At 39.5% G+C, this 14,722-nt stretch overlaps 1 protein-coding gene across 8 annotated transcripts in view; it reads right to left on the bottom strand.

Moving 5' to 3' along the window:
- Positions 1–13,058, bottom strand: part of NBEA (neurobeachin) — a 594,993-nt gene extending 581,935 nt beyond the window's left edge. For 7 of the 8 annotated variants that reach the window (XM_059042292.2, XM_067016556.1, XM_067016558.1 and 4 more), the window contains exon 1: positions 12,217–13,058. In XM_059042292.2, the coding sequence (XP_058898275.1) occupies positions 12,217–12,507 (291 nt within the window). In that variant the 5' untranslated portion in view covers positions 12,508–13,058. The remainder of the gene's footprint in view (positions 1–12,216) is intronic. The other variant, XM_059042294.2, reaches the window with a different exon arrangement.
- Positions 13,059–14,722: the final 1,664 nt, after the last annotated feature.

The following is a 14,722-nucleotide window of genomic DNA, read 5'->3' as shown; positions in this document are numbered from 1 at the left end:
GTTTGTAGTTAATGTTAGTGGACACAGCCATGGAAAGACTCCCTCCTGACCCGTGTCCCTCTGTGTGGAAAGGTTTTCCACTCCTGCCCTTTTTATGCTGGGAAACAGTTACTTGTCCTTCAAGATCCAATCCAAAGTCACTTAACCAATGATACCTTCCCACACTCCTCCAGGCAAAGGTAGTGGAACCATTAATGTCTCCATAGCATTTTGTTTAAATCTTTGTAATATCACTTTCTGCCAATGGAATTTGTCTGGTTTTTCTTCTTTTTCCTGTACTGAACCTCAAGTTACTAAAGGTAGCGACCATGTAACTCCTTTTTATATTCCCAATGAGTACTTTGACTCTGGCAATAGAACACTAGGTTAGGATTACTCAGTAATTTATTTAACCATCCCTTTAAGTGTTCTGAGTGTGCCTGAGTTAAAAGAAAAAAAAAAAAAAAAAAAAAAAAAAAAGGTACGCTTCTCCATGAGAGTTATGATGCCAAATCGGCTGAGGCAAAGTGGAACTCCAGGCACCAAGATAAAGTGAAAAACAAAAACAAAAGAAAACACTGGACTAAGCGGGAATCTAGGTGATAATTCGAATTCTGTGAAAACCTTCAGGATCTTAACCCAACTGGTTCTTTCCTCACCTATGCAAATGATAAAAGTCAGGCTATTCACCAGATCTGAAGACCCTATGACTCCTTATATACATATATACAAGCACATCAAAATATCTCTATCCACCCCCTTCCTCAAAAAAATAAAAACTGAAATGTTAAAGCAAGAGGCAAACACAGAAATTAAAAGAACCAGAATAGCCTGGGAAGACAAGATCTGTACCTAAGCCAAAAGTGACAAAAACAAGCAAACTATATAAAATGTGAAAGAAAAAAAAAATCCTCATTCAAAACAAGTTCACTAAGCAGCACAAAATTCTAGATTCTATGTAAAGTACTCATGATACCAAGGTGAATAAGACAACATTCTGATCTCAAGGGATTCAGAGTCTCTAGGGTAGTCTGACAAGTAAACAAATAATTAAAATAGGACAGGCAATCTGAACTATGCTAAATCTGAACTATGTACAAAGTGTTATGGGAGAGCACAGTATGGGAGGAAGAGCTTTTAGGGGGAGATCAGAGAAGGCATCACTTAAGTGGGGGACAACAGCTGATTCTTGAAACATGAACAGGAGTTCTTTAGACAAAAAAAGGAAGACATTATGACTTGAAAAATGCAATGATTATTCAGCAAGTAACAGTCAAGACAGCATAATAAAAGAAAATTCTTCCACTGATGACTCATATCTCATAACCTTTAAAAATAATTTAAATACTTAATTTAGGGGCTTCCCTGGGGTGGCGCAGTGGTTGAGAATCTGCCTGCTAATGCAGGGGACACGGGTTTGAGCCCTGGTCTGGGAAGATCCCACATGCCGCGGAGCAACTAGGCCCGTGAGCCACAGCTACTGAGCCTGCGCGTCTGGAGCCTGTGTTTCGCAACAAGAGAGGCCGCGATAGCGAGAGGCCTGCGCACCGCGATGAAGAGTGGCCCACGCTTGCCACAACTAGTGAAAGCCCTCGCACAGAAACGAAGACCCAACACAGCAAAAAAATTAATTAATTAATAAACTCCTACCCCCAACATCTTCTTTAAAAAAAAAAAAAACTTAATTTAAATTCGAGGACTTTTAAGGGGTAATCAAGTTATAGAAAATAAATACAAATCAAGTACAATAATTTTATGACATTTTATAATAAAATATTGCTGATATAATTAGAGCTGAAAATATTTATCCTCTTTTAAAATACCAGACTCAGTTTAAACTAGAAAGACAACGACTATTTTTATTTTATTGAAGATTTTATATTGCAGGTCAAGATGATAAAATAAGATAATGCATATTGTATGCTTAACATAGTGCTTGGCATGTAAAGATTAAAGAGCAACAAACCTAGGAACGGAACATCTAGCTTTGAGTCTAATTTCTGCTTTGCAACCTTGGACAAGCCCCTTAATTTCAGCTGTAGTTTACTTATTAAAGTAGACCCACATTTATTTCAAAGGGGTTGGTAGAGGATTTTAAAAACATAAGGTATATTATCAACCCCAATTCTATAAATGTCAATTCCTTCCCCACACGTGAAAAGTTTTTAAAAAACATTGTAAATACTCATATACCATCTTTAAATCAGCTGCCAAGTTATTTCTTTCAGAAAATGCAAGTAGTTGCTAAAGAGAAATATATCTAGACATTTAACACTTCCATAAAATTTTCTATTAATCAATGTTTGCTCTACTTCAGTGGACTGAAAGGAGAATCACAATTATTGGAAATTATATCACCTAGTTCATTTGTTTTATCCAAGCAAACATGGTATATGTGGTGGTGCATCTGATTAACACTAAACATAACAAATCTGCTTTTTCTATATAAAATAAATATATCAATGCATACTATTTTTTTCTTGTTCGGAGTAATATCTAAAATATCCACACTTTGCCTAGTGAAAAGGTATACAAATGAAAGCTAGTTACCATTTATAATACTGTATAACCATTCCCCAAAACTCAAAAATTAATACTTCACAATATAGGCCGTTAGATCATTTTGTGTACAAATCCATCAAACTATCCTGCATTCATTTTTATTTCCTGTGATCAGCAAGTCCTGAGTGCTCTATGGGCAGCATTCTCTACCACAGAATCAGCTCACTGATGCTGGCTGGACCCTCCCTTTCCAGCATCATCTCTTCATATAATGCAAGCCTTTGGAATAATTTCTAAGCAGCTACATTTTGTTCAATAATGGAGAAGGTTATAGCCTTAGAATCTGAAGACCTGAGTCCTAGCTCTGGTACTTAATACCTGGATAACCTTGTCTAATACTTCACATTTCCTGCAGTCTTAGTTTCCACATCTGTAGAGAAGGAATGGCATCTGAAAAGGGAGTTATTCTGAGGATTAGTTAACACTGCACAATTTTGCAAGTACACTGGAAACAGTTAAGAGCTATTAAAAAATACAGTAATATAATTTTCTAAAATAACAAAATAGTTTTCAGTCCCCTAACTTGCCTCTTATGTTTGTAACTCAAGTAGTTTTCTAAACATTTAAGCTAATACTCCAAGAGGGAGGTATTATTTATCCAGGATCACCCTTCATGTCCTAGTATACATCCACATGTGAAATTCAACCATGTCAAGGAAGGAAGAGATAGAAGGAAATCTACGCAAAGGAAGCTGTGTCACCTCACACCTATTCGTTCCCCAATTTCCCATTAGGAAAAACTACTCCAGACACTGTTTAAGACTATGTGGGATTCAGAACAGACCCCCTATGTTTCATTGGAAGGTGGACCCCTGAGATTCCTTCTCTGACAGGTTTACCAGCTCAGGTAATCCAAGCTAAAACAGAACTCACTTTTAGTTAGATCATTATTTTCTTTCTATGATCATATGGTCATCAGGCTCAAGATATAAATAAAAATAACAAAAGTAAATACTGTACAAAGTTATACATATATTAATTCATTTAATCTATACAACCTTATGAGGTAACTCCTTTACACATAAGGAAACTGAGGCACATAAACTGTGAATGGCTGTATAATATTTCATAACACAGATATAAAATTATATAACCTTTTCCTAATGTGAACATATAGGTTATTGCTAATTTTTTATATCATTAAACTACATTTAACCCTCATACTTGTCCACAGGTAATTTTTCCTTAGCCTAAAGAACTAAGGATTAATGACAAGAACCTCTTTAAACTTCTTGACGCATATTGGGAAAATGTCATTCAGAACAGCTGTACCATTTTACATGCCCAACAACGTCATTTAAGATTATTTTAGCATGCTGATAAAACACTGGTAATTTTCCTTTTAATCATTTCTTTTTCAGGGTATCTCACTATTACCTTATGTTCTTATTTAGTGAAGATGAATTTTCGTAATAATTAGCAATGTCTCTTTCTTCTTTCTTGAAATGCATCAAGTGCTTTGCCAAATTATTTTTCCTATGATTTGTCCTATGATACTTAATACCTAAAGTTTTTTTATAATTTTAATTCTAAATATTAGTTAGGAATCACTGGAGTGCAACGAATAGAAACCTGATTCAAACTGGCTTAAGCAAAACAAGAAATGTATTAGCTTAATGCACTGTAAAGCCTGGCAGTATAAGTGACTTGAAAGGCTCCAAAGATGTCATCGGTAACCTCTTGGTTCTTGGTGCCTCTGTGATAGCTCTATCCTCAAGCATACTATGCCTTCATAGTAGCAGAGTGACAGTCAAATCTAGACTTACATTCTAACATCTTAGCAACTCCAGTGATGAGTATCTTTTTCTTTCTCCAGCAGAATGAAAGGAGTTATCAAGCTTTCACAGATGTACAGTTAGATATTTAACCAATATCTGTTACTGATGGGCCAAGTACAGTTTCTGTTCCTGGTCCAGGAAAGCAGAAAGGAGTCCAGGGAAAACCCAAACCACATAAACCAAGAATCAGGAAGAGATGACTCCTCAAACAAAAAATTCAGAACTGTTAACAACAGAAGGAATGGATGCTATGCAGCCAAAACCAAAAGAAATCTACAACATTCTAGCCCTTGGCTACCCAGCACCTTATACATTCACTTCGTTCCATATATATAACTTCTTAAATATCCATGTTTAACAATGTTACTATTTAACCACAACAGAAAATGCACTCATCACTTCACCATGGGTCTGGGAGGCAGGGAGGAAAACAAAGACAATGCCAAGTTACTGGATCCAGCTACAAGTCTGAAATCTTCGTGCTATTAGTATTGTTCTTGGTCAGTTCCAAACATGCATCTTTTCGTGGTACCTCATAATCTGACAATATATATCTATGTAATAAATTTAACTATCCCCCGTTTATCAATATACAATGGCAAAAGAAAAAATAAATAATAATAATGCCCACTTAGAAGAGTGGAGAAGATAAATATGTAGGAAATAATCAAGAGAACATGACTGTCAGCTGACCCATGAGTTGGATCTGGGCAATCAGAGGATCCTCACCCCCTCCCCTGTCCTTAGAATATATACTCTGCCTACTGTTCCCACAGTGGGAACACTTCCAAGGAAATAGCCTTGAGAGCAAGGTGTTGTTGAAACCATCTGGATGGTATATGTGACTGAACTCAGTTAAGGCCTCTGTAGTTTAACTTTTAAGATTCTGGCAGGCAGATGTAGAGACCACTCATCTTGCGGCTGCCCAAGACAAGCCTCATAAGCTCCCCTGCTTAATAAACCTGCCAGCTACCAATCTGGAGTGGTCTGCCTCTTTTCTTCAGTCTCTCCTTGCCCTCTGTGCATGGGGACCAGTTCGCAAATCAGCAGTAAACAGACCATGGTCACTAATTCAAATCACAGTCCATATACTACTGGTCAGAGTAGCAAGAATTGCCTGTTATGGGAATGGAGTCTCTTGGTCAACCAATCTGGATGCACTTATTACCACTATCTCAGAAGACCTCACTTGTCCATTATCCTCTATGGCCTCAGATTTTCCTTCTAGCAGCTGTACTGCTTTAGCAACCCACTTCCTCTTACTGAGGCATAGAACTGCCTTAGAAGTAAAAAGAACACAGGTCTTTGTTTACCAGGCTTGAGGTTGCCCTGGAAATAGTTTCCCTCAAAGCTCAGTAAGCTTTTGGTCAATTTATTTCAGTCAACTGGTTGAATTAGTAACCACAGCCAGAGATCTTGTCAAGATACCAATCTACCTTTTAAATTTCATAATCTACCTTTTAAATTTCATAGCAATATTCAGTCTCATAGCAACAGGCCTTCACATTACTCATCCCTTAAAACCCTCTGCTTAATGATTTCCCTTGAAGCAATGTGAAATAATAAGCTGGATGAAGAGGCACAGCTATTCTATTACTTGTTCCCTGGTTGCATCCTCTTTTAAAACTCTTTAGCAACTGGATTGTTATTTTGGTCAGGAGGTTGGGAGTATAATGCATGAGGTGCTTGAGAGAAGCGTGTAAAACAGAACTTTACCTGGCTTTAAACTCCTGTCTTTCCTTTTACCAATTTTAGCATGGGGTTAAAAAAAAAAAAAAAAAATTGGGCTTTCCAACCCTCAAGGTTCTTGATTTTCTGATTCTCTTGTATGGTAGCTACAGGCAGAAAAGGCCTCTCTTACTTGGAAGGACAATATTTTCTCCCTTCTGTGCTCTCAAGCATTCCAGCTTGGACCAAAGCAAACTCCTTTCCTATAAGGTAAGAAGTGGACAACACATTTGAGGATCCCTAAAGTTCCAGCTTTAGTAGCTCCATGGTCAAAGACAACCCAGGTGACAATCGAAACAGCTGTTCCATAATTCCTTTTAAAGAACTGCTAGGGGAAAGCAGTCCTCACTGCCTTGCACTCCATTTCAACATTCAAGGTCTGTTCCTACAATACCCCACTTCCAGTTACTAATAATGTCTACGCTAGTAAGAATTCCTTCTATTTACAAATGACAAAAATCCAATTTAAACTGACTTAAAGCTAATAACAATAATAAACTCTGAAAGAGAGAATTTAATGGTTAGAAGATAATCACCACAGACACAGAGAACTCCAAGTGCTCAAGCAGAATCAAGCATATATTTATCTCTCTTGGTTTCACACTTGGTCAAATTCTAATACAGGTACCTACAGCTATAGGATGACTCTACCAGTTCAACATCCCCAACAGGAAGAGTTCCCAAGTCCTGTGACTCACCCTGTGGCTCCCCTCAGGTCAAATGCTCATCCCTGAACCAATCATGGTGATTCTGGACATGTCTGGGTTATACACCAGCCCACCTGAATGCACCTGAAGCAGCTGAACTAAGAATGGAGGATGAGTGGTTCATTAAAGGAAAATTGAGGTACTATTACCAAAAAGGGGAAATGTGTGCAAGACAGACAGAAACAAGAAATGCCCACTCTTCCTAGTAACATGACAAAGGGCTACAATTTTTTTTAAATTTCTGTTCAATGCCATATATATTATTCTTTGTTTAAAATAACGTGATCTTAGTTACAGGTATATATACTTGACATACATATACTGAAAAATAATTACCAGATTCTTATTCCAAGATGTCAGTTCAAAACAATATTTACATATATAGTAATGCCTACATAGAGAACATCATACATATTCAACAAATATTTCTAATTATAAGAATAGGCAATACATTAATTTTACATGAGTCTAATTTATTTCAAGACCTTGGTTCTGGACCCTACTGTTGAACAGAATTTCAGAAACTTGTCCTCTACTGCCTAATAATGGTGTCCTGCATACTCAAAATGCACTTAACTTACCCAAGAGCCAGAAATACAAAAAATAAATATACATAATATAGGCTTTTGCTCTCACAGAGTTCACAGCATAGGAGTAGAAACATGTATAAATAACTAAATACTATACACAATACTAGAGAATGATAGGTATATCTTCGTATAAGGAGATATGCTGACATTGCACAAAATATCAGAAGTACAGGCAATAAATGAAAAATCAATGAAACTAACTGATGCAAAATAATATTAAATAGTCAAAAATGTGGATGATTGAATTGTATAATACTGCTACATCGGTGATCCAAAAGGAAAGCTGATTTTGCTGGAACCAATGAATTTCTTGACACCATGTTTGAAAAATGTATAGCAAAAGATGAGGGAACCTTGAGATACATTTAATTAACCACACAGTATTTGCCAAAAACTGACTAGCAATATAAAAAATACTTATTTAAAATTAATATAACTTGATCACAGACTCATTATAGAATATATGCTGCTTAATGTCATTATATGACTAAATTAATACTTTTGAGGAAAACCTCAGAACTCCTTAAGATATTGAAACTTCCAATATTTACAATTGCACTCAGTTTAATTTTCAATACCTGATAACAAGAATAAAATATAATTAAAATTAATATGAAAAGACTTACATGTCAACCTAAATTAAAATCTAGGAAATTCTCTTTTAATATAAATAAATGTGGTTTTATTAATATTAAAGACTTAATATTAAGGGCTTCATGATTCAAAAATGCAACCACATATTTTTAGAGTAAATTTAGTTCAAAAACACATCTTTTGTTTGTGAAATTTAAAATATCTTGAAAATATAATTTTAAAGATATTTATATCAAGCTGCAAATGAAAAAAACTCTAAGGAAGAAAAGTTACTGTCACATTCAAGTACAGAAGAATAACTTTCAAATTTCCTTTGAACAATAATACCATGATAATAATACCATGTCAAGAGAAGAGAGGCACTTAGCCCACAAAGTCGCCTCAAAGTATCTTGTTATGCTTTTAATACAATATACAGTATGCCACTTAGAACGTAAAAAAATAAAATTATCAGAGGAAATATTTTCTACAGCTAAAGATACACTAATATATTGCACAATTTGTGAAAAAATAACTACCAATTAAATGCTATAGATTTATACTACCTAAGAGAGCTATTCAAAAAAGTCCTCGGGTCTTCCCTGGTGGCGCAGTGGTTGAGAATCTGCCTGCCGATGCAGGGGACACGGGTTCGTGCCCCAGTCCGGGAAGATCCCACGTGCCGTGGAGCAGCTGGGCCCGTGAGCCATGGCCGCTGAGCCTGCGCGTCCGCAGCCTGTGCCCCGGCTACGGGAGAGGCCACAACAGTGAGAGGCCCGCGTACCACACACACACAAAAAAAAGTCCTACTGTCAATTCCTTAAGTAAATATTAATCCTTTATTTTATCTTTTCTAAAAATAAGTTTATATTAAAATCTGTGATAAGAAGACATGTTCATGTTATAAACAAAGAACACATTATGTATACATAGAATTTACTTCAGGGAAGGAAAAACTTTATATAAACATAGGTTAAGTGTGTTTACAAAAGGAAGCAATGGATTAAGTAGTATGCCTGTTCTATAATTGAAACAACCAACGAAGTTCCTTTTCTACAGTTAAATGCTCTTATACTGCCACATTAAATAATACCTCCCAAAGCCAAAATTTGTTGATCAGTTTTTTTCTTCGGTAAAGCTACAACGCAAAATCCTCGACAATACACTCTCACTGTAACCTATTTACAAACTAACTTACTCATCTTCCTGATCCTGTCCACCTTGTATTTGAATGTTTCAAGTCAACTATAATATCATTGCACAAATACGTTCATCTACAATGGAAATTACTCATTTTATTTCTCATTCCATGGTGGTTCTTCAACAAACTCCCACAATCCACCTAACAGTGGAAATGGACCTCTACCTTTGGCAAAAGAAAAAAGCCCCAAAATTACAACCATGGCTGTGTTAAAGGAGTCCTATATTTTAATGCATACTTCAACTTTACTCTGCAAAACTTTTAATTCTTTGGGCAAGGCATGTGAGAAACCTAACAACAAAGTATCAGTATTCTCATCATATAAAGAAAAATAACGTACAAAAAAAAGGAAAAAAAATATTCTGACAACGGTGACTGAGACAGGGTTTTGTTTAAGGTAGAAACCGTTTTGTTTTGAAGTTTCATTAGCTCTCCTCCCTTTCTTTTATGTCATAGAAATCACTGTGATAAATATTTCACTGTTCCACCTACTTTTTAATTTAATGTTTTAAATTAAGACTGAAAACTGAAAAAACTCATTTTAGAGATTAATATTAGAGGCTCCCAACCTTTAGCAAGTCACTGAGTGCCCTAAATGGATTTTACTGATTTACTCATTAAATAAATAGAATTAAGTTTTGATAATTATTTTTTAAATGCCTATGATCTCCAAATATTTTCTCAATCAACTTAAATTTTCACATGACATTTTCATCATGAGTATATTGGAAAGATAAAGCACTAAACCTACCATTCAAGAAATACTACACTGCAAATGACTAATGTGTATTCCACAATCAATATGATTAACACCTTAATAGTAAATAGCTCCTTTTGTCATTCTTTTCCCCAAAAGTTTCCATTTAAAGATCAATTGTACTCTTTAAATATGTACAAAGAAATTTTAAACCTAACTTTCTTTATGCCAAAAATAAAAATGTCTTTGTAATGCAGTTACAGTGTCTTAAATGGATTTTGGGATATACCATGTCAGTATTACCTTATTTCTGATTACTCTAATTAAGCTTAACAGTAAAGTTAATCTTTAAAATAATGTTTGCATATTTAGACTTCAGGCCAGATTTTCACTGCACTGAAGAGAATTAAATTTCTTTTTAACCTCAAAAGAAATATTTCACTTCCTTTCTTAACCTACTGTGTATCTATAGAACCCCATCTGTTAAGAACTGATCCAGCATATATTGCTACTGCTGCAAAGTCCAAACTGGTTATACATTCAAATCAGTTTCCAGCTTGTGAGAGCCTCTATTGCCTCTTATCACGTTAAAATGTATTAAGTAAGCATACAAATACTTATTAAAAATAACCTAATATCAAACCATCTAAGGTAAAAATGGTATTGGAAATCTGGAAAACTGTAAAAAAAAAAAAACTTTAAATGTTTCCTTTTAAATTTACATAAATACAGTACCTGATAACCTACTAACATATTTTGAGATTTCATCTCGTTAAAAAAAAAAAAAAAAAGGCAAGTACTGACCTCCTATTTGCAGCTGGTTATAATTAAAACACCCAAGAAAACAATATTTCTATTAGTGTCTCGAAAAGAATTTGGTCATACCAACGCAGTGACAGTCCCCCAAACTTACACTGACTTTTTGTGATTTGTTTGATAGGTACACAGAAGTACAAAGAGGTGCTTGGTATTTAAACAGGAATAAATATAACAAAGAAAAGTCAAATATTCTCTTATCTTTGATGTGACACCCCAGCAAAACAAACAAACAAACAAACAAAACCAGCTTTAACTTCTGTGAATTTGAGAGGTACGTAAACCGTAAACCAAAGACATTATCTAATCCCTGTCCCTGTCTCAGGGCACCACTGCTGTAGCTGCAGCTTTCTTTCAGTTTTCCAATATATCAAATAGAAATAATTGCTTAGCTGAAAATTCTGACTGCATGGGTGTGATAAAATCTCCTTGCAAGCAAATTTTTATATTCCTGTGACTCCACACCAAATACAATAGTCAACTGATTGCTCCTGATTTAAGCTTGCCTTCCATAACCCAACCTTACGGTTTGTCAAAGACTAGGTATTGCAGAGGAAACTGTTTTAAAAGCTTTGCTGCAGCAAAAACTGCACTTACAAGGCATTAAAACATGAATTAATCTTAAATGAACTAGTCTTATTATCTGAAATCTATAATTCTCCTCTTTATTTCTTCCCCATGTCTTCCCCTGACATCTTGAACGCTTCTTAGCCTCTCCGTAGATAGATATCGCAAAACATTAAGTCATACACAGTTCTGCAGTAACTCTTTCTTATCTCGAAGGAAACCCAAACCTAGGGTTGAATTTAACACCTTTCCTCTAATCTTTATCCACATGCCATGCTCTCTCTGAAGGCAACCATAGAAATCAACCTGTATGATTTGGTGTCCTCACATTTTAACATCTCATGTGCACAAAAAATGACTTAAGAGGTCAGCATATTCTGGGCAATATTACAAAGAAAGGAAGGCTACCTAAAAAGAGGTTGGGGTGGGGGGGGTGGGGAGATACAGCCACAACACTCTCCAACATAGCCTCGTAATATATTTAAAGGCAGATGCAAAGCTACATCATTTTTCCTCCTCAATGGAAAACATCACCTCCCAGATGCTCAAGTTGGACTTAATGCGCTTCTCGCATTTCAGCAGCACCGGGGAATTTAGGCTCCAGGGGCAAGGCTTCCATCCTCAGAGAGCCACACCACGGACAATTAAGAGTGTCGGAGAAAGAACCCGAGAGAAAAGGAGGCCTTCCGCTCCCCCTAACTAAACTCTGAAGTCAACCCAAAACCTGCACGGCAAGGAACAACTGACGACTCATAGTCATGAGAAGTGATAATAAAGCGGTGTTAAGTTGGGCACTGCGCTCAGGTGACAGGAGAGGACCGGAGGAGAGCAGGGAGGTGGCGTGGCTTGGGCAGCGCGCACGCAGGTCACCCGCTAAGCAATACCCGCCGGACGATGTGGGCTCGCAGGGACGCGCTGCGTGTGTGACCAGGGGGGGTGGTGGAGGGGTGGGAGCCAGCGTCTGGGGAGGGAGGCCATGGGGGCTGGGAGGCAGATGGCGAGACGCCTTTTCCCTTACCAGGTTGAGCACCGTCTCCACGATGTCCCTGTTGCTGACCTCTCCGACCTGTATGAGTCCAATCAACACTGCGAATTTCATCCGGATGTTGCGGATCGGCACCGAAGGGTTAATCATCCCCGCGGGCAGCACCACCGAGCCGGAGCCGGACGCCCCTCTCAGCTCCCCCATCCCGCTGCCGCCACCACCGCTGCCCCCGCCGCTGCCGCCTCCGCCTCCGGCCCCGACGGCGATGAGCCCCACGGGCTGAGGCTCGAGCCCCGGGCCCGGGCCCGGCTTCTCGCTCGCCATTTGCCCCCCTCCTGAGGAGAAGGAAAGAGCCGCGGCGCTGCCTCCGCCGGTACCGTTATACCTGCCTCGGCCCCCGCCCCCCGGCCGTCGCCTCGGAGCCCCAGCATCCACCAGCGCCGCGGCGCCGGGCCCGCTCCCCGCGTGCGCCTCAGCCCGGCCCTTTCCGGCGCCCTCCCCGGCGGAGGCGGAGGGTTATTCTCAGGCTTATTCCCGGCGGTGGCGGCGCCGCTAACCGCTGCCCGGCGAACGGCAGTGCCCGCCCAGCAGCTGTGCCGCTGGGGCCGCCGCTGCCTCCTCTCGCTCGCCCTCCCGGTCCGTCCGGCCCGGCCCGCCCCCCGCGGAGATGCTGCCGCCGCTCCGAAAAGCCCTCAGGCGCGAGCAGCTGGCCGCGGCGCTGGCCGGTGCTGAAGCTCAGGCTGTGGCCGATGCTCCTAACGCCGCTGCCGCCACCGCTACGGGCGCCACTGTTGTTGTGAAGCCCCGACGCCGCCGCTCACTCCGCCATGTTGCCGCCCCCTGCCTGCGGTACCGGCCACTGCGCCTGCGCAGAGCCTCCGGGGGGCGGAACCCTCGTGCACCCCCTCTTTTGCCCTGCCCTCCTTCTCCTTCCACCCACCCAGCTCGACACCCCTCGTCCCTCCCCCAACCACCCTGAACGGATAGACAGGTGAGCAGGTGCATGGGGACCGCTGCCAGACACTGGGGCGAGCTGGCAGAGGCGGGGCGGGTGGTGACTTCCTCACAGTTTTTCCCTGGAGGGTGGATTCTCCCTGCGGGGAAGGACACAGAGTGTGTGTCTCGCCTTCGCTGCCACCTCCTTAATTCCCTCAATATCCTCTTGCTAGGAGGAGGTTCATCATCTTCGTCGTCGCATCCAGCAGCTGCTACTGCCAGTGCCAGGTGCCTTGTAAGGTAGGGGAGTGGCAAACGGCCTCTTTCTGCCCCTCTTCGCCCTTCCCTCACTCCAGCCCGCCGGGCCCCCCTGGAATTTCCCAGTGAAAAAGTGGCTGGCAAAGCAGAAGCAAACGCACTGTGCGGAATGATCCTGCATTGTCGGGGGAAGGATACAGATGGAGTATAAGGGCTCTTTTTCTGCAGCCGTGAAAGAGGCTGACACCTGCACACACAGGCACGACTTAAAATAGAACTTGTCTAACACTGATCCACTCTGGATGGAGCTCTGAACAACAAACAGTTCTCGAACTCACCTCCCAGACTAAAAAGGCTGCACTGTGTGACACTGTGGGGTAGTAGTTTGGTGGGATACACAAATGCCACATTTTAAAAATCAGTAACCATCCTCAGGTGTGATGCCAGTTAATGATGCCTCCCTTTTTCTTAGGCATGTACAGTTCAGAGGATTTGGGAATTATCTTAAAATATGGGTAATTCTCTGCCAGCCTAGATCTGTGGTAAAAGTAGATTTCTGTGTCTTAACATATATAGAATGAAAAAAATTACTTTTAGTTTAAAAAATTAAAATGTATACAGCGGTCTTTGCTGCTCTTGTTGAATTAAAACTATATAGGCAAATATACAAATCTGTCATAATCTGGTTTGTTATTACTCATATTTAATTGGATTGGCTAGTCAAGTTAACTCCCAGGATACTGGAACACATTAAAATTCTAAAGTACCACAAGTCATGTATAACAAAATTCCTCAAGACCAGTGCTTAGGATTAGTTCCTGGTTGTGTGTGTTTGTTTAAACTTGTGCTGAAGTAATAGAATTATTAAAATAGTTAAGCAAAACTTTCTGAAAGGGGTGGTGATTGGTGTGTCCATTTAAATTAAATAGCAAGTTAATTATAAAATGTTAGATTAAAAGTGTATGGGAAATTTACGACACCTCTAAGCCTTAATAGTGTGAGTTAAATATGCTGTCACTGAAAAATCTTGTGACATATATCCACCTATAGCATTTTATATGTCCCAAGTGAATAGCATCTACTTTTGCGAGCACTATTTTCATTTGCAAGTTTAAAATGATACATCTGTCTTACATGTGTAAATCCAGGTTGAAAGGTCATCACACTAGCTTCTTTTCACCCCACTGTTCATATATATGGCAGCAGGTTCTACCTTTTGCTACTTTTAGACTTTAAAAAGTGTTCTCCAGTTCCCTGTCACCTCCTCGAAGTCGCTGGTACTGTGCAAAGTACACAGTCTTTTGAATCACACTCACAGCTTACGCCCTGTGCAATCTCCTCAAGT

This window comes from Kogia breviceps, chromosome 16 (genome assembly GCF_026419965.1).
Source record: "Kogia breviceps isolate mKogBre1 chromosome 16, mKogBre1 haplotype 1, whole genome shotgun sequence".
Lineage (NCBI taxonomy): Eukaryota > Metazoa > Chordata > Mammalia > Artiodactyla > Physeteridae > Kogia > Kogia breviceps.
The sequence above is the reverse complement of the archived record's forward strand: the minus strand, read 5'-3'. Positions and strand labels throughout refer to the sequence as shown.